Source organism: Aythya ferina, assembly GCF_964211825.1.
Source record: "Aythya ferina genome assembly, chromosome: 1".
NCBI classification, from domain to species: Eukaryota; Metazoa; Chordata; class Aves; order Anseriformes; family Anatidae; genus Aythya; species Aythya ferina.
The window spans coordinates 105,495,203-105,515,010 of record NC_140296.1 but is presented as its reverse complement, the minus strand read 5'-3'; the positions used below and the strand labels follow the sequence as shown (position 1 = coordinate 105,515,010).

The 19,808-nt window shown below is 37.6% G+C and overlaps 1 protein-coding gene across 7 annotated transcripts in view; it reads right to left on the bottom strand.

Moving 5' to 3' along the window:
* The window catches only part of ROBO2 (roundabout guidance receptor 2), an 897,160-nt gene that overhangs the window by 46,151 nt on the left and 831,201 nt on the right, over window positions 1-19,808 (bottom strand). For 6 of the 7 annotated variants that reach the window (XM_084538901.1, XM_084538898.1, XM_084538899.1 and 3 more), the window contains 5 exons: window positions 18,455-18,637; window positions 8,593-8,635; window positions 6,852-6,979; window positions 704-985; window positions 211-336 (listed from right to left, as the gene is read on the bottom strand). In XM_084538901.1, the coding sequence (XP_084395027.1) occupies window positions 211-336; window positions 704-985; window positions 6,852-6,979; window positions 8,593-8,635; window positions 18,455-18,637 (762 nt within the window). The remainder of the gene's footprint in view (window positions 1-210; window positions 337-703; window positions 986-6,851; window positions 6,980-8,592; window positions 8,636-18,454; window positions 18,638-19,808) is intronic. The other variant, XM_084538902.1, reaches the window with a different exon arrangement.

The window sequence follows — 19,808 nt, the reverse complement described above, 5'->3', positions numbered from 1 at the left end:
CCAAATAGGTTTTGCAAAAGACACTTTGGGTTTTTCTGGGGGCTTTTATTTTTCTCATTAGAGACCAATGTGACACCTTTCACCAATGTCCCAGTGGGCAGGCAAGCTCATACCTATCTGCAACGTGAATCTGGGAGGTTTCCTGCCTCCCTGGTGAGCTGCTGATGAACACCCCTCCGTCCCTCACCCACCCACAGCAGTGGAACCAACCTGAGAGGCTGCCACTCCTTTCGGAGCTGTTGTGGGAGCTGGTGGTGCTGAAATCCTGTGACTGGTTGTGTGGCAATCTATTAGCCAATCCCTCAGCCACGCGGTAGTCAGGGATGTAAAGCAAGGCTAAGGGTTAAAGGGCAAAGGTCACAGTGGCATTGTGTGATTAGTTGACAGCACAAGCACATGCAACACACGCAGTTAGCAAGTCAGTGGCAGATGTGGTGGGGCTGCGAGTTTTAATTTTTTTGTTAATGTATATCTGTCCTAGCCTAAGGGAAGGCATATGGGTTGGTGATTATCACAGGACGAAGAGAACTAAAAGCACAGAACACTACATTTAGTGACTGCATGAGGTTCAGCATGCATGCAAGGTGTGTAAACATTAGTTACAGTAAATACGAGCAGTGTCTCACATACTAAAATTTTGCTAATTCATGCAAAATGATACGGTATAAATCCAAGGGCTCTGGAAAATAAGAGCTGTAATTACCATTGTTGCCTTTGCCTTGGTCTGGGAGAGAGTAACCAAATCCCATCAGGTCATTTTTCTGCTGAATTGAGCTCTTCCACTGAGGATCAGGTAAGTCGACTGCCAACTCATGGATGCTGTTGGAATGCAGTATCTGGGTGGTGGCATATGGTGTAGCTTGCGTTATTTGGCTGGAACTGTTGTAACTAGTTTTTGTGGTGAAGTCAATGCTGCTGTAAATGGCTCCATCAGAAAGCATAGTAGCAGTTTTATCTCCTTGCCCCGGAACTGGTGGCAGCACATCTGTGGTGAGCACAGGGGAATGAAACAAATCATTGATGCACAGGAACCCTGAAAGTATCAAGGTTTAAGATGAAAAATAAATGTGTCATTTTGCACGTTTGCATTTCAGCTGAGACAGGTCCATGAGCCAACGAAGGGAAGATGATATACAACCAACGCCAAGCTATCAGCATCTGTGACAGGCCTACTACTTGTCCTTCACGTCTCACTGCCTAAAACCATCTTTTTTTTCCATACCTTCAACTGTGAAAGTGAAGTTTGGAATATTTCTCTACTGAAGAATGTTTTCAATTGTTCATTCTATGTCAGAACCAATGAAACTGTCTGGGCTTCAGAGAAATGATGAAAGGAGTGAATCTACAAATCACAGAGGAAAGTTTCCCAGCAAATATGTAGCAAAACACTTAAATAGATGCCAAAGCTCTCAAAGTAATTTTTTAAGGCCATTACCTTGACTTCCTTCAAGTTTTATGCATCAGCTTATCTAATCTTCTTTTTGACATTAGCTAGTATATTTCTCCTTTTCAATAAAAGAAAAACCTGACAAAAACAAGTTGTTCTCGAAATGTGAAAGAAAATCTGTTATACTGAAGGGATTTAAGTGATCAGTCTCTTAAAATGCCAAAGCAGTCTTGGTAATGGAGAACAACTTGTTCAAATACTCCAGTACATTTACCCGAAAAATAACTGTACAGCATATTTACTTAAACATCAGTTGACTTTTCTATATCTTTTGAAACCTATCACACACCACAATTTGTACTTTTAATTGGTTAGATTGGCAGTCTCCTCACTAAACATTGTAGTGACATTTGCTGGTGGAATACTAGATTTGGATGTTGAGACTACTGAAGCACAAAGAATGTAATGATGATCGGCATGATGTCCCAAGGAGAACCACAGCTTAGCCAATAACCCTCCTCTTGTTCTCTCAGAGGTCAATTATTTCAAATGCTGCTACTTTTACAATTTATTTAGACTCTGAAAAGATGAAATAATTCTGGAATCTACATGTTAGAAAAGTGCATCATTTATATACCATTTGCTCTCATGTCTGATAGTAGATATAGGTTCCAATTGCTGGACAGTAATTGAGATAATGCATAGTCTTATTAACAAGGATGTTCAGATCCCATTTTAAGTGTCACAGATTTTTATATACATTAGACTCCAAAGAGAAAAGAGAAGAGTTTCTGGAGCTCCATTCCAGACTCAGAAACAGGTGCCCTACAACCTAATACAACATAGTTGGCCTCACTGTCTCACTGTCTCAGGATTTTTCTAACAAGATACGATAGCACAGGTTCCTCCCACTGTTTTGTTTGTTTCTTTGTTGTTTTTTTTTTTGTTTTGTTTTGTTTTGTTTTGTTTTGTTTATTTGTTTTGTTTTTCTTCTTTCTTTTGGTTTGTTTTGTTTTTCTGGGTTGTACTGGGTCTGGCTGGAATGTTAACTTTCCCAAGTCAATCATCGCTCATTTGTGGGAAGTAGAGAGTAATTTCTTTCCTCTGCACTTCCATATAGCTTTCATTTATTTTGTTTGTTTGTTTTCCTCCCTTTTTCCCCTTTCCCTTTCATTTCCCCTTAGTTAAATTGTTTAGTTCATGGTAGTCTTTATTTAGTTATTATAATTATTTCCCTTTAATTAAATCATCCTTATCTCAACCCGTGAGTTGTTCTTTGCTTTACTTCTCCCCCTCCTTATCTAAAGGAGGGGGAGTGAGAGAGCGGTTGTGGGGTTTAGCTGCCCAGCACGGTAAAACCACCACATGGGTTGATCATTTAGACCACAGAACTACTTTGTACTGTATGCATGGGTGCAACACTGAATATTTAAATATGAACCTTAACATCTGCAATGTCAGGGTAACAACGTAATATTAGCAATTAATAAGTCAATAACAAGCGCTCAGTAAATAGGATACTTAAACAGACATTAAATCTGAGTCTACTTATAGAATCATAGAATGGCTCTGGTTGGAAGGGATCTTAAAGATCAAGATCATCTAGTTCCAACACACCTGCCATGGGCAGTGATACTACCCACTAGATCAGGTTGCCTAGGGCCTTATCCAACCTGGCCTTGAACACCTCCAGGATGGGGCATCCACACCTTCTCTGGGCAACCTCTTCCAGTGCCTCACTACCCTAACAGTGAATAATTTCCTCCTAATGTCTAATCTAAATCTCCTGTCTTTTAGTTTAAAACCATTCCCCCTTGTCCTATCATTATCTGTCTGAGCAAAAAGTTGTTCTCCATCTTTTTTATAAGCTCCCTTCATAAGCCCCCTGAAAAACTGCAATAAGGTCACCCTGGAGTCTTCTCTTCTCCACACTGAACATCCCCAGCTCTCTCAGCCTTTCTACATAAGAGAGGTGCTCCAGCCCTCTGATCATCTTCATGGACCTCCTCTGGACCTGCTCTAAATGGTCCACATCTTTCTTGTGCCGGGGGCCCCAGACCTGGACATAGCACTTCAAGTTGGGTCTCACAAGTGCAGAGCAGAGGGGAACAGTCACCTCCTTTGACCTGCTGGTACTCCTCTGTTGATGCAGCCCGGGACGCAGTTGACCTTCTTGGCTACAAGCTCACACTGGTGGCTCATGTCAAGTTTTTTGTCCACTAGAACCCCCAAGTCTTTCTCTGCAGGGCTGCTCTCAAGGACTCTTCCCAGTCTGTGCTCATGTCTGGGATTTCCCCAACCCAGATGCAACACCTTTCACTTGGACTTGTTGAACCTCATTTGGCTCACATGGGCCCACTTCTCCAGCTTGTCCAGGTCCCTTTGGATGGCATCTCTTCCTTCTTTTGTATCAACTGCACCACTCTGCTCAGTTTTATCTGCAGATTTGCTGAGGGTGCACTCAATCCCACTGTCTATGCTGTTGATAAAGACATTAAACAGCATCAGTCCCAGGACAGACCCCTGTGGGACACCACTCATCACTGGCCTCCACCTTGACAAAGAGCCATTGACCACCACTCTCTGGGTGTGACTTTCAAGCCAACTCCTTATCCATTGAATGGTCTACCCATAAATTCCATCTCTCTCCAATTTGGAGATAAGGATGTTATGTGGGACTATTGGTAGAATTTATTTTTGCAAGCAGCAACAGGGGGATAGGAACCATCACATACTCAAAATACCTAAATTATATTCTTATATCTGCAGAAAAAAATTAAGTGCAAAAAAGTTATGATTAATGCAAACTACAGGTCATCTCTCAAACCCAGGTTATTACTATCTATCTGCATGTATCCAGTGTGTTGAATACACATGTGCTCAGGTAGCCAGGGGCAATATACGATCACAAAAACATCTACGTGCAAATACAGAATGAGATGTGAGAGACAAATGCAGTCCTACTCTTCATGTATTTTATCCACAATATAAAGATGCAATCTTTCCACAATTGGCTTAATCAAAACATAACGTATCACAGAAACACGGGACGACTGAGGTTTGAAGGGACCTCTGGAGGTCATCTGGTTCTATCCCCTTGCTCAAACAGGGCCACCTTGGACAGGTCGTCCAAGACCATGTCCATACAACTTTTGACTATCTCCAAGGACTGTACAGCTTCTCTGGCCAACCTCTTCCAGTGCTCTGTCACCCACACAGTGAAGAAGTTTTTCCTGATATACAGACAGAATCTCCTGTGTTCCAGTTGTACCCATTGCGTCTTGTCCAGGCACTAGGCACCATTGGAAATAGCCTTTCTCTGTCTTCTTTGTACCCTTCCTTTAGGAATGGTACACATTGATAAGATCCCTACACATTGATAAGATCCATACACATTGATAAGATCCCCTCTGAGATTCCTCTTCTCCAGGCTGAACAGTCCCACTGGACTGAAATCCAAGAGACTGAAATTTATTAAGTAAATTCTGTTGTTGGTGTACAAAATTAATCAAGTCCAGCTCAACATGCCTATGTTGGATCTGCAGACTGACAGAACTAGACATTAGCAAAATGCTTACCTCTCTTAAATAATCAGAAATAAATTTTTCAGAGCACATTTCTGGTTGCTGAAGAGGTGTCATCTCTAGACAGTCCTTTTTGAATGGAGAACTATACATTTGCACATGCTTGAGAGGAAAGTTGCATAGTTGCATAGTTTCCCACCAGCCAAGGATTTTCAGTCTGTCTTACTAATAAACTAAAGTTCTCCAGACTTTCTGGAAATTTTCAATACAACCACAGTTACTTTTTTAACCTCAAAGAGACATATACAATAAGCACTCGAAGAGCTATTAAAGCACCATTTTACCAAGTGCCATAATCACCTAGTAAAAATCTAGTGTGATTTTCCCACTAAGCTGTCACAGCAGAAAAATCTCTGTACATTTAAGACCAAAGATGAACATACATTTCCCAATGGACATTTGCCACATTTCCCAATGGAGAGTTCCAAAAGTTCTCCAATATCCATCTTGTTTTGTAACTCCTGAGATAATTCAAATAGTTCTGAAGTACTGAAAGAGGGAATCTCTTTCTTGCTGACTCAGTACTATTTTGTGGTCTTATGTGATTCCAAACCTAACCTCTGCTTCCCACCCACAGCCTTGTTTTCAATTGCCAATCTGGGGCATCATGTGGATTTCATTCTTAAAGACAACATTAAAACTTCCCTCAGTTTCTGCTCCGGAGTAAGTGATCGCCACCCTACTGTCTTCAGAATTCTTACAGGCCTTTAATATTGCTCCTGACCTTTTAATCAGAAAAGAAGCCCGAGTTCTAAGCTGTTAAATAATATTAAAAGACATCTCACTTCAGATCCATCTTCAATGCAGACGCATGTAAACTTAACTGTTTCAATAGTCAGGGATAAGTGGTCCCAAACCAGCCAGAATAAAAGTGTGAGCTGGACCAAAAAAAAAAAAAAAAACATAAATGGAATTAAGCTGCTGAAATTTCAAATATAACTGTTGCATTTCCTGGACAAATTTGGACCTATGCCTTATCCACCCTGAAGCCAAAAGCTTTAAAACATGCTTCCAGTTTAAGTTTTATAGAACCAAATGCTAAAACAAAATGGTAATTTTTCTGTATTATGTGAGCTCATGAAAAGACAGAAAAGTACTGAAGAGTTTTGTTGTGAATATATTGAAAACAAAGAGGCTGGCAGATATTCAGTTGTCCTGTAAATATTATCAGAACTCTTGCTTACTTTATAATATTTTTGTAAGGTGAAAGCTTTAAAACATTTTTATATGGAAAATAAATCCAGAATGCTTTAATGTAATTTGAAGTAAAAGTAATCAAACCACAGGGAAGAAGTTTTACATGGGAATCTATAACCAAAGTAAGGGACAGTTTTCAGAGGGCAGATTTTGTTACCATTCAAAATTAAATTCTTTTCACATTCATCACTTTGATGGTTTTATTGATTCTTTTTTGCATTTTAATTTATTTTTTAATATATAAAATTGTCTGGGTTTTTGTATACTTATTCAGGTCTTAAAAACATTTACATACTCATTTATGCTAGGAAGTCTAACATAGGAACATTCTTCCTGTGTGCCCCACGTCTCTACTCTTACAATTGTCCTCTGTCCCTGGCTATACTGTCCTGATCACATCCATGCAAAAGAGAACCGATCTGAGCAATAAGTAAGCTCATCATGAGATGATGCTCTGTCCCTGTCTCACCACTGTGGGGTAAATCGCAAAGTAAAACTATGTTTTAAAGAAACAGAAGGAGACACGGCAAAATAGACATTTTAAAACCAATTTTAAAATCCAATCTTGAGCCAAACATAGAAAGAACTATAGCAGTATAAAAATATTGCACAGTATTTATCTAGATGTTAACTAAGAGAAATCTATTTTATACTATATTGTGACTTAATAAAATGAAACCAACCTCCACGACTGAAATTGCCAAGATCATTGGGTCCACTAGTGCTGTTGTTTACTGGCAGACTTGTGGCAGGCCAAGAGTCTGCAAGCCAAGGATAACTGGGGTCACTTGCATTCAACAGACCTGGTCGACTGAAGCAGAAAAAAAAAAAATAATAATAATAATAAATATATATACATGTAAATATATACATACACATATATATACATATAAAAAAAAATTAAATATCTGTGAGACAACTCTGGACACAACAGTGACCGAAGATGCCATATCACTTTTCTCCTATCATTGTATATAAGAAACAGTTTAGGAGACTTTAATTTATTTCAAATTAAAATTGTGTAGCCTTTGATGATTTAAAGACCTTGAGAAGTTAATTAAGGATATATACAAATCAACTTTGTCAGTAGAAGTGGGACTAGGCATCAGTTGTGATTCTGCCAGAATCCAAATGAACTCCGTTGTCTGTGTGAAACAGGGGTTAGGCACGACCATCATGGGATCCTAAACCAGGGCTGAATGATAAATTACCACCTCGAGGGAACAATCACTCAAACTGATTGCTCCGTATCAGCCATTTCCAGGACTTTGGGCTACTATTTCTTCCTTCCCTTGCATCCCAAATGCACGCCTGTCATCTACAGGCTGGTAACTCTTTGAGCACTCTTGTATGGTTTAGAGGCAAAGAGGTTTGAGTAGGATTAATGGAAAGTCTACTGCTATCTTTATCTGCCGCTACTGCATGGCTTTTATATCCCTGTAATTTCAAGCTTTGAGAGCAGTGTTAAACAGCAAGTATGTTGGAAGAGAAGGTAAACTCGGGCCATAGGGCACTGTGCCTCTGTCACCCCAGGACAAACAGGCTGGAATTTAGCAACGCACATGGATTGTTTGTATTTGTATTTAACAAGGAAAACAAATCATGTCATGTAAACACTCTCTTCCCCCAAGCAAAATCACAAAATCACCCTGATCCTTCTGATGCTCTTCTAGATTATTAATGCACTCATGAAGTTGGAGCAACACCTATAATCATTGTACTTTAGTTCTGATAGATCCCTGTCTGGTACAATCCCTAAGAGAAACATAGGTTTCTATGGAAACAGCAATAAGAAGATCCAGCGGCTTTCTCAACACATCTACTAGCTCTCATTAGGCCTAATCTCTTTTTGCTAAAATATTGATTAAATGGGAGATTGGAAGTTATTACCAGAGCCTAATTACAATCTCCATATTGGCAAAGGGAAAATAGATGAGGATATATGGGTCCGTTATCAGCTTTTATCAATTTCAATTGAGTAGCCAAAGTTGTGGAATCCAGTCCTATCAATCTACAGCCTATTCATCATCCATGAATCATTTATTTTGTGATCGATTAAGTGTAATTGTTCACTCACAGCAATTTAGGGGGAGCCAATAAGGAGTCTTAAACAACAGCAACTTCATTTGCTAATGTCTAATTAATGCAATAAACATCCTGGTAACAAATGAACACATTCCTTGTGATATTTACTACGCATTTCTTCCAGGGCATCTGGGAGATATGAAACATCTGGGCTTGATTCCTCTAAAGTGCATGACAGATAGATCATTAAACCTTGCGGTAAGCTACTTAACTCCTTCTGAAATTGTCAGTCTTATAAATGATCGTTTATTACCCAAGTGCATCAGCTACAGAATTTTCAGATTCCTAATTAAAATATATATATATATGATGGAAACACCTTTACACAAAGAAACATACCTTCCATTGCTCATTAGTCCTCCATCTCCTCTTTGGAAAGTGACTGTATTTTGGTTGGAAAAACAAAACATACACACACACACGCACACACATATAAGACAGGGAGAAATGAATTAGTAATAATTACAAGTAACAATTCAAATTGCTCAGTGTCCAAGATCGAAGGCCTCTTGGCATCATCATGTAATAAAGTACAGAAATTATAAGAACAGGATCAAACACATTAGGATTACAATTTATTTAGGATTTCACTCACATTATTGATTAACATCAATTTGCTCTGTAGCTTGCAAAGCAAGCTGGCCTCCTGGGGAAAAAAATCCTGACTTTACCACAGACCCCTTCATATGACTTTGTGTTGCAAGACTGTGCCATGTGATGAAATTGTTTTCTTGGCATGCTTTTGCTTCAATACATAATGACATTGCACCAGTAAGTTAATAACATCATGTTGTAATGCAGTAATATAATGTCACCACACAAATATGCCATTTCCCAGGATAAATAGAAAGAGGTGGCAGCTCTATTAGAGCTGAAGGAGTGAAAAAAAGCATCAAGCTGCAGCATTTCCACTAACAGCACAGTATAAGAACCAGCACACGTAAATGCGTACACGCCAGAATCACAAAGAAAAGCTGTTTTCAGTCTTGCAACTGGGGATGCCAAGGATACATTGTGGTACCATTCATGGGTATCCGACAAAAAACAGCCTATCCCTTTATCTATCTTATTACCAGGATTATGTAATAAGTTACACATTACTGGTGAGGTGTTAATTCACAAGGTTTGACGCTCCTTTTTGAAGCACTGGCTAATAATTTGAATTAAGGCCAAGAGACTACTGTGGTTCTCAGTGGCAATATTCTATTACTTATTGTTGGGCATAGATAGGACTGACAATTAAATTATATCAGTATAAGGATTATATACATGTATCAGTATAAGGATTCAGACCTGAATCCTTACAGGTCCCTACCAAAATGAGGGTTAAAATTTCAGAGAGGAATGAACAAGTCTATGGCCAACTTAATTTGAAACAGTTCCTGGCTTGGAAATACTATTTACATTTCTGAGACAGACGTTCTCATCAGAGCTCCCAGAATATTTGCAACACTTTCCAAATATTAGTCCAAAGTACATTAATTCAAGATTAGGCTTTATATTATACACTTTTCTAACCAGACAAAACTACTACGTCCAATAGAAATGCTGTGGTCATTAAAAAGTTAGAAATTACATAAATCCACTGATTAAATGCTTCTGATATCTCAGAGAATATTTGTCACTTCATTAATTCCTAGGGTAATTTCACAGTATACATTCAGCAAAGGGAACAAAACTGACCCCTTTGGAAGCCCTGCTGAAGAGTGTTTAGGTAGGGTGATTAATTACCCTTCACTGCAGAACAGACTAATATCCATATCAGAAAATCACTGCAGTCACACGTCATATCAAAATGGTTAATAGCTGAATTTTGAAAGGATGTAATTAAACCAATTAATGAAAAGAAAATCAAAATTCAGGTATGGGAAGTATTAAATAAAAGTCTGCCTTGAAAAACAGGACATGTTAAAAACATTGTGGCTAATTAAGTTTTGAGCTGATGCTACTTTCATTCACATTGTTTTTAACAGGCTGTCAAGTGACTGTATCACTCATTGCTTAAACATGAATAATCCGAAGTGCTGTGGATGTCATTTGACTATGCAAAGAGGTGGTACTGACCAGCTATGTTTCAAAATATGTTGGTCAAAAGTACGTTAGCAAATCAGTATATGTGCTGTTTCCTTTCTCCTTCTCCCCTTCTCGTTTAATAGTGCAACCTTCTCCATTTGTCAAAGCAACAAGAAATAAGGAAAAGGAGAAACAAAGGTGCATTCAATAACAACCTTTGTAAATAAAGTTTACAGTTTTAAAAGAATTATAGTGCAACATATTTTCTGAAAAATTCCTGGGATTAATGATCTTGTTTCAACTACAGACTACCAGAAATGATTTTAAAGTAATGTTGCCAACAAGTGAATAGCATGTACATGTGTCTGATATTTTATCTATGGATGTTATAAGGGGGTGAAAAAAATCGATACTTATGGTCTCAAAAATATTTATATTGCTAGTGTACCTCTATAAAGCAAAGCTAAAATGGGGGAGCTAGTAGGAAATCACAGCAATGTTTGCCAGACACATTCAATTTTCTGTTCAGTGAGGTATAGAGAAAACTCAAAGGCATGCTGTGAGAAACATATTGAGAAGACATGACATTGAAACCTCTGCTCTAGAGCCATAATCACTGCAGAATGGTTGTGGTGTAAGAGCCTGTTGAGAAGAGACAAGTATCACTGTGTTTGCTTTCTTTTCTGCTGCCTTTGTGGTTGTAACCATTCCCTGTTGTTTTTTTTTTTTTTTTTGCTTTTGTTTTTTGTTTCTTTGTTTGTTTGTTTTTTACATTAAACAATTTTATGCCCTCCGAATATAAACTCAGTTTTTAGAAGAACCCATCTTGCAGTGATACAGTTTTCTGGGGAAGACAGTGCCTGGCTTACATAATGAGCATGTAATTGGTAGGGAATACAGGTTCTTTCATTTACCCTCCCTCCCTACATACCAACGTAAGGTTGGTTATAATTTTCATAAGAAAAGAAACAAGAAAGAATTGTAGATAGTACACTTGGTGAAAAGGACTCTGGAATATCAACTAAGCTAGCCAAAATTCTTCTTGGAATAAGTGAGATGTCATCAGGATGTCACAGAAAAAAAAAAAAAAAAAAAAAAAAAAACAACAAACAAACCACCACCATATTCCTGATGCCTTCCATAAATAGGTTACCTGAAAGTGGATAGAGAAGGTGCCTTTCTTTTAGCATCAATATTGTGAAAGGAAAGACAGCTAACAACAGAAGACATGGTCAGGCTGCCAACATAAGCACTATATTTATCATTCCTACCATACATTTTGTCAGCATTTTTGCCTGCAGTTTGATTTCTGCAATTACAAAACAAGTCTAAACGCCTGAATAGGAGCATACTTAATGCAATGCAGACTTGTAGATGTCACTGTGAAAATAAAACACACAGTCAGCTGGCTTTATTCATCCTGTCTCCACTTCAAAAAGATGCAGAGCAATTTCAAGGGGCAATGTAAGAGGAGGAAGGGAAGAATGTCCCTGTCACTGACCCACCCATCTCCCTTGGTTTTTATCACTGAGGAAGCAAAAAAGCTCTTTCAGCATTCTTTGCATCTGATATATGTTCTGAGAAAGGCTGCGGACCTGCTGGGATGAGATTGGCTTTCAAAAGAAGATGAAAAAAATAACCTCTGCATAGAGAGATTTTGAAGGAATCCCCACTAGCTTATACTTCAAGGACTGTAAGAATGCAGAAATATAATCCAAAGTGCATTTTAAATGCATAAATATTTAAGGAAATTATATTGTATACATTTGTATGAAGAACAGCATATGTTAAAGAGCTTTTTATATGCTTTTTATTAAATACATAAGGAGGTGCCCATACTATTTACTAGTATTATCTGACAAGGTTAAACTTAATCTTCATGCCTGCTAGGACTGGAAAAATATCAATGTATAGTAAGTTGACATTTTGAGGCAAGAAAGCTTTAGAAAGCTTTCTGTATGCCTATCTCTAGTAGGCCACATTTTCCTACCACAAATGAAAACTTTAATGTTGCCAGCCAAGTCTCATTCCTTTTTCTGATAAGCCGTTCCTCAAATATGAATGTAGATTAATCCTCTTTTAATAAGCATTAACTTAGAACAGATAATCAGCATATAAAAATTCCATCAAATCTTCTGACTACCTTCGGACAATTCTGTCAAATACTTATCCTCATTTAACAGTTTCAGGAGTTGAGCATAAAATATGTAGCATTCCATAATTTTCCATCTGTCTATTTTTAATTTGTTTTTGTTTACTTGGTTTCATGAAATCTTTAATCCCAAGGAGCATTACTCACTAAATAAGCTTACCTACTCACAAGTGAAAACACTCTTTCCTTTCCTTGCATGACTGATGGCCTAGACACTCTTGAGAACACCAGAGTATTCAACTGAGCAGTTACTGGCACAACAATGAGTTTGAAGGCATAGAAAAGATAAGCAGATAAATTAAATCTCTCTTATTTCTATAAATGGGTACTGTGCCTCTGTTATACGAAAACGAGAGAAGAGAATGGCAACTTCCAGTAGTAAATAAACAAATTCTGTTCAGTCACTGCAATATGAGAATGAAACAACTCATCTATTACATGAGAAGTGGTCAGAAAACTCTTCTGTGCCATCTAACATTTCTTGCATAAGGTAGAAACCCACAGTGCATGTTTATATCTGGCAACCTGAGTAAAGGGTAACTGCAAAAATAAAGAAAATCAGTGAAGTGGTAATTTTAGTTTTCACAGAAACTCATAAAAGCAAGACCAATCTATTCTTCATATCACAGAACAGATCACTAAAAAGGAATAACATCTGAATTCAGTTTCTCTGTGCCAGTTTTGTTTTTGTTGATAGCCTGTCGTGGTCCCCAAAATGTATACTTGTTGTACAGCTGCAAATCATGACACTACTTTTGCTTACCAGGTAAGCAAAACACTCATTTAATGATCATGATAGATGATCATATGTTTTATAATACTGATATTATCGAGAATCAGTGCCTGGGGTGTCCTGACAGGGGAACGGGAAGTGGAGGAATAGTGAAATAGAGAATCATGACTGAATAACTATAGGATTTGGTTCAACTGAAAATAAGTAAGAAGACTTAGCTATGATTTTCAGTGTCACGTTTTGTTTCTGGCCATCTGAGCAATTGATCAGTACTTATAAAAATGTTCACAAAGACAGAAAGCTTAATGATTTTAACTCAATTATTCTACTCTGGCACAAATCTTTACCCATAACGTGACATTTGCTGTTTGTTCTTCTACATAGAATGCTACTGTTGTTTAGTCAGCAGAAATTATACCACTTAGGAGCCTAATAACAGATTACAAATAGCAGAGTTCTAGGAAAGACCTTTAATCTGAAAATGATCGGGTAGAACATTTTTGGCAAGTAATTATAACTGCTCAATCCAGACTTTTAAAAAGCATTTTTAGAACTTTAAGTTCTCTACATATGCTTCAGAAAACAAAAACAAACAACAACAAAAAACATTTACATCAGATATAACTGAAAAAATATCTTTGTTGTTCAGAAAGATGTGTATGAAATAGAGCAAACATATAAATGTTCCACTAATACTTTCAAACATCTTATTTTACAGTCAACTCTGCACGTTTTGTTTTTTTTAAGGGAAGAATTTAAAGCAGATGTTCGAACCAAAAGTGTGCAACTTCTAAATTCTGCATATATTATGATAAAATCATCTTCAGTAAAACTTTACTGACAGCTGTCTCTGATGAGCTTCTGAAAGCTACATACCACTGTCTAAATATTTAGATTTGAAACCAATTTAGTGTTTATGAATCATAACTTTGAAGGGAACAACATATAGTTAAATGTCAACAAACCTCCACAAGTGTAGATGTTTGTCTAAATGAAATTACCAATTGCAAATTCAAACATCAGAGAACTGAAGATGCCTCTTAGGGAACCTTAGGTATAAAGATAAAAACATGGGCTATGTATCCTCTTCCTTTTTTATTTTATTTTTAATTAATGTGGGTTTTTTTGGACTTGATTATGGGATGGCCTAGGTTATCAGTGCCTCCAGAAATTATTATAGACCAGGCAACAGAACTACATATTGTTAATAATTCTATAAAGTCCATGAGATGTCAAAACTATTCTTAAAACACAATTTTTGGTAGCGCCTCTGACATATCCTAGTCACCCAGCACATGTGGATCAACTGCACTGAATCATGCACATGGCAGCTCTAACACAATCTTGTGTTGTACCAATGCCAGCTTCAAAGGCAATGGGAAGAAAATAGTAGTTACAGTCAGTTGACAATGGCACAACTAAGAACCAAATTCAACGACGTATTATTTTATTTTTGAAAAAAATCCCACATTGTAACTCAAAGTAAGTAGAGTGTTTAGGGTAGGATGCACGACTTATTCTGGCTTTGACAAACACACCAAGAAGTCAGGAGGAGGAGAGGTCTCTCTAGCAACGTCATCGGTCCCTGGTGCAGACACCACTACCTCCACTTATTTGCCTCAACAGTCATCTGCTCTTTTGTGTTAAGCTAAAACTTGAGATGTGGCTGAAGATCAGCAAGAGGTAGAAAGCAGCTAGCAGAGCATGAGGAACCATCCCATAATGTAGTTAAAAGACTGGTTTCTATCATATGTTTGGCAGAGGGGACAAAAGAGACAGCTTTGGCAAATGCAACTGAGGGTCCATGCTATACATAAAAAGCCTTACAGACTTCTGCTGGAAAACACTGAAACTTATCAGCCTATTATTGTGGAACTAAATTATATGTATGCTTATGACACTCAAGCTTAGGTATGAGAGCAGAAGCTAATTATTTGTATTAATTATTACTGTTACTTGTATACTTTATTCTTCTTGGCTATCTATATGTTCTCTAAGCTGTTTGCCATCTGTTATTTCAGCCTCACTTCATTCATTCTTCATGTATCTTTAATCATGCTTACGATAACGGTCTACTGTATGCTATATTTATTAAAGATATGAAAACTAGGTTATCAAGCTTTGAATCGAGTAGGCAGAAAAAAAAAAAAACACACAAACGTGTCAATTTCAGAAACACTGTGATTGAAATCTGTGCATAGGATAATCACTGGATTGCTTGCAGATCAGAATACCTCAAGGTAAGGCTGGTGTATACACAGCTAACAGCTGAAGTGGAAGAAAGTTCTTCTATTCCAGACCTTCAAAAACATTCGAAAGACTTTTTCTGAGCTTTAAAATCCAAAATTTGGTCATATGTGACTAATGTTTGTTTACGTTATGTTAGCTCAAGCATTTGTAATTTGAAATTATTTTCAAAACTGCATTATTTTGAAGAGTTAGATGAGTAAGAAGCATGCAGAATTATGGCAAAGACATTTATGGTGGTAGTTTTTAAGTTCCCCTAGAATCACTAGTGGAATAAATGCTATGTTTTCACCACAGATAAGTAGCAGAAGGGTTTCTCCTTTTGTTTGGCTTTATTTCTGCGTAACTCACACATTTATAAACACTTTGTTAATGCTTGCAATGATGTGTTGGTGAGGTAAGAGACAGACTAATGGACAGTACCTGCAGGGGTGAAGGTGAAGGACTGAACTGCAAAACAAGAAAGCAAACACATTGTGAGTTACACACCCCGATAACAAGTGCTAATTGCAGGGCACAAGTTTCCTCTGGAGTATACTCAGTTGTGGCTTAGTATCATATGCAGGACATAACAGTTGAGCTTAAAGCACTAACCAGCCAGCAGCCAATGAGAAATGACAGTTGGAAAGGTGAGCAGTGGATTTAGACAGTCACGTTTGAAGACAGTTATTGTGTGGACATGCTGTTCTCCACATTGTATACGTTAGAACGGATTCTGAAACATGATCTGTTATGAACTTAACTTGCTAAAAGCATACGCAATGTCATAATTCCAGTAATGGGAATTCCATGTCATGATGCAATGTTCACATCACACTTAAATGCAGCAAACATCATGAGAAGGAATGAGTTGCAGGAGACACACTGTTTAAAATGACTATTATAAACAACTACAAGTATATATTTTAAGGTATAAAATACTTTTTTTCTTAAGCTACCCTCCCGCCCAGCATGCCAACTCACACACAGGGCTAATCATTCTGCATGCTAAGAAAGAGTTGTCTTAGCTTGCGTCCAAAGTTTATCTGTATGACTAATACAGATGCTGAGAGAGCTGGGGATGTTCAGCCTACAGACGTGAAGGCTCCAAGGTCACCTCATTGCAATGTTTCAGTAATTGAAGGGGACTTTTAAAAAAGACGGAGAGCAACTCTTTGCTCAATTAGATATTGACAGGATGAGGGGGAATGGTTTTAAACTAAAAGAGGTGAGATTTATATTAGAGGTTAGGACGAAATTCTTCACTCGGAGGGTGGTAAGGCACGGGAACAGGTTGCCCAGAGAGGTTGTAGATGCCCTATCCCTGGAGGTGTTCAATACCATGTTAGATGAGGCCCTGAGCAACCTGATCTAGTGGGTGGTGTCTCTGCGTACGGCAGGAGGGTTGGAACTAGATGACCTTTGAGGTCCCTTCCAACCTAGGCCACTCTATGGTTCTATGACTGCTTCCTAAGAGAAATAGCAGTACAACTCTCCCTTAATATGAAAAATCTTGGTATCTAAACTGGTATTTCACATCAGCACATGTATTGGCATGTGTGATATATATTAGTTCATCAATTTACACCATGTCTCAGAGACTAAAGGTAATTACTGTTAAAGGAAATTAAAAACACTTCATCAAAAAGCATAACCTATGAATGATACAGGCCACACGGTCATGCAAGGTGAGGTTCCACAGAAGCTGAATATATCTAAGAGCTGCTGCCATTGAACAGGTCTCTCTTCTCCCTGTTTCCACTGTGCTGACTTTGGTGCTTGTCTGATCTCTTCTTGGGTTGTTTCATTTCAATAAGCCAGCAGAAAACTAATTCAGCTGGGGTAAGAACAAGAAGGATTGAAGTCCCCTCCCCGTCCCCCTGTCTCTCCTCCTCCTCCCCCCCCCCCCAAGAAACTCTAGAACCATGAACAGTTTCCTCGTGGTTTAGTGAGTCTAGTCAGGACATTGAGGACACTGGTGATAGCTAACACCAAGGTGAGGAGGCACAGAACTGTTCGGTTGGGAGCAGGGAATGAACGTTGTTGGTTTGTTTTGACAGGAGCAAGGTATTGAGATGTTTAGACACCTAGGGAACCTGTGTTTTCTGGCTGGCACGTGACAACTTGTAAATTGTAGAGCAGTAGCGCAAATTTAGTCTCATATAATGTCAACATCAAATATGCTGTGTTCTCAACTGTGCAAATCCTGCTCAAACAGGAAATGTTTTCTCTTTTTAAATGTATTATATAAGCACAACAATAGAAACTACTCCAATATTTGACAAACAGCTTTTTCATGTTAAATTAGGCTTCATAGCAACCCATTTTATTGTAATCCTATATTCACCTGACTTCCTAAAACTACATAAGAATCCTGAAGCACAGAACAATATAGAAAACAGATAGTTTGGGGGAGGCAAAAAGCCTTTTAATTTGGTAAATTTATTTTTCTGAATGTAATTTTCAAAAGCTAATTTGTAAGTGGAACAACACATTTGGCACAAAACTGAACACATTGCAAGGGCATTCCAAAGTGTTCCCCCTCCATCAAAACTTTTTATGGCTTCTGCCATAGGTAAATTTTGACCACACTTCCCTGATACGTCATTTTCTTCTCCAGTGGTTATAGATATGGAGTCACTGATTAAGTACCTCAGTTTATTTCCCATGGCTTCAAAGACATGGAGATGCACGGGAATGAAGAAGGATACCAAATACTCTTTTTGACCTTCCTCATAAAGGTCTAGTGTAACTCACTTCTGAGCACATAAATGGAGCTGAACCACTGTCAAAGTGCCTTGTGAGGAAGGATTAATCCTATTTGTACCTTTTTATGTGATGCTGGAGATGTAAAAATAAAAACTGTCTTATGGTAATGATGAAATGTTGTACCGAGCAATGCATTTAAAGCTTTTCATACACCAGCATTTTCACAGCATACATTTAAAACAAGCATACAAAATTCACCCGGGCCACCTCTGCTATAAGTTTAACATGTTTTTTAAGTAGGTTTAACTGCACCTGTTCTCTTCATGATGGAACCTAATGAGATGGTAATAAATAGTTACTGTTCTTACCAGCATAATTACTGAGCCCCTTCCTCTTCTTTCTGCGCCAGTACAACCAGATGCTGAAACCCATCAGAATTACCCAACATGCACCACCGATGCCAGCTATAAAGGCAGGCTGTTTGACAACATCAGTGATTTGCTCTGTTATGCTGTTGTTATTTTCAGTGATGACAACTTCGTTACGACCTCCTGCACAAAAGAAAGTTGACAGGACATTGTTATTATGGATTCTGTAACTCAAACAGGAACCAGCTACTGATAATAAAAATTACAAACCAAAACAGAACAACAAAAAAAACATTAATGCACCTCAAAAGACGTATCCACAGGTTTACTAAGTATTAATGCACACCTGAAAACCAATGCTTCTAGTAAGAAAATCCACAGTCTATTGCAATCTTGCCAGAATGTATTTGGAAAGATGGCTTTATAGCACTGTCCCAAATAATTTAACAGATGCCAGTCCAGAGGTATCCTTTTTTTCTTTTTTTTTTTTTTTTTAATACATGTGGGGTTTTTTCTTGTTTGTTTATTATTATAGGAAGAATACAATGATGAGAGAATGGATCGTAAAAAAAACAACTCAAAAAAACCCACCCAAGCAACTAATCAAATGAGAAATCCGATGTAAGACTTGCTACAGTATCAAAAAGCAGTTCCTTCTTTTATTATTGTCAGCATGCCAAAAGATCTTAACTCATCTTTTTCTTTATGTTAGAGATTCAAAATTAAAATAAATAATACAATGTATGTATGTTTAATTGAAGCAAAAATGCATTTCCCAGCAATTAGTTCATGGTGAACGCAATCCAAATGAATCTTAAGCACACTGATTTTGACACAAAGCAGAAAATAGCTTAAGTAACTGTAAGCACTAAATCACAGGAACAGATGTTATTTTTTCACCCAGAATAGGCATGAACAATCCTTAACATCAACCTGTAAGAAATAATTATGACATGTGGAATATCAATTAAAGTGACATGCATCAAAAATGACTATATAGTATCTTAATTTTGTCTAGTATCTTAGAAAACTGTAAATTTCAGTAGATGTTCCCACTTATTTTTTTGTTTGTTTGTTTGTTTTTTCTCCCTCTTCCTCTAAAAGGGAACTTTTCCAAAAGGAAAAGCTTGGTGTCCGGCTTGAAAACAAATGCTCGTAAAAATGTAGAAAGAAATTCAGGAAATGCTAAAACATTGTTCCAGGGTTGGCACTTTTCTACTTCCAAAACCTCCATGTCAAAAATGGTTATTTTTACAACCAAGAAATGTGGAACATATTTTTTTTTTTGCAAAAAATATGAATCTTGGTTCTACTGTATTTTATATAAACTGCCCACATCTACATTTTTGAAAGC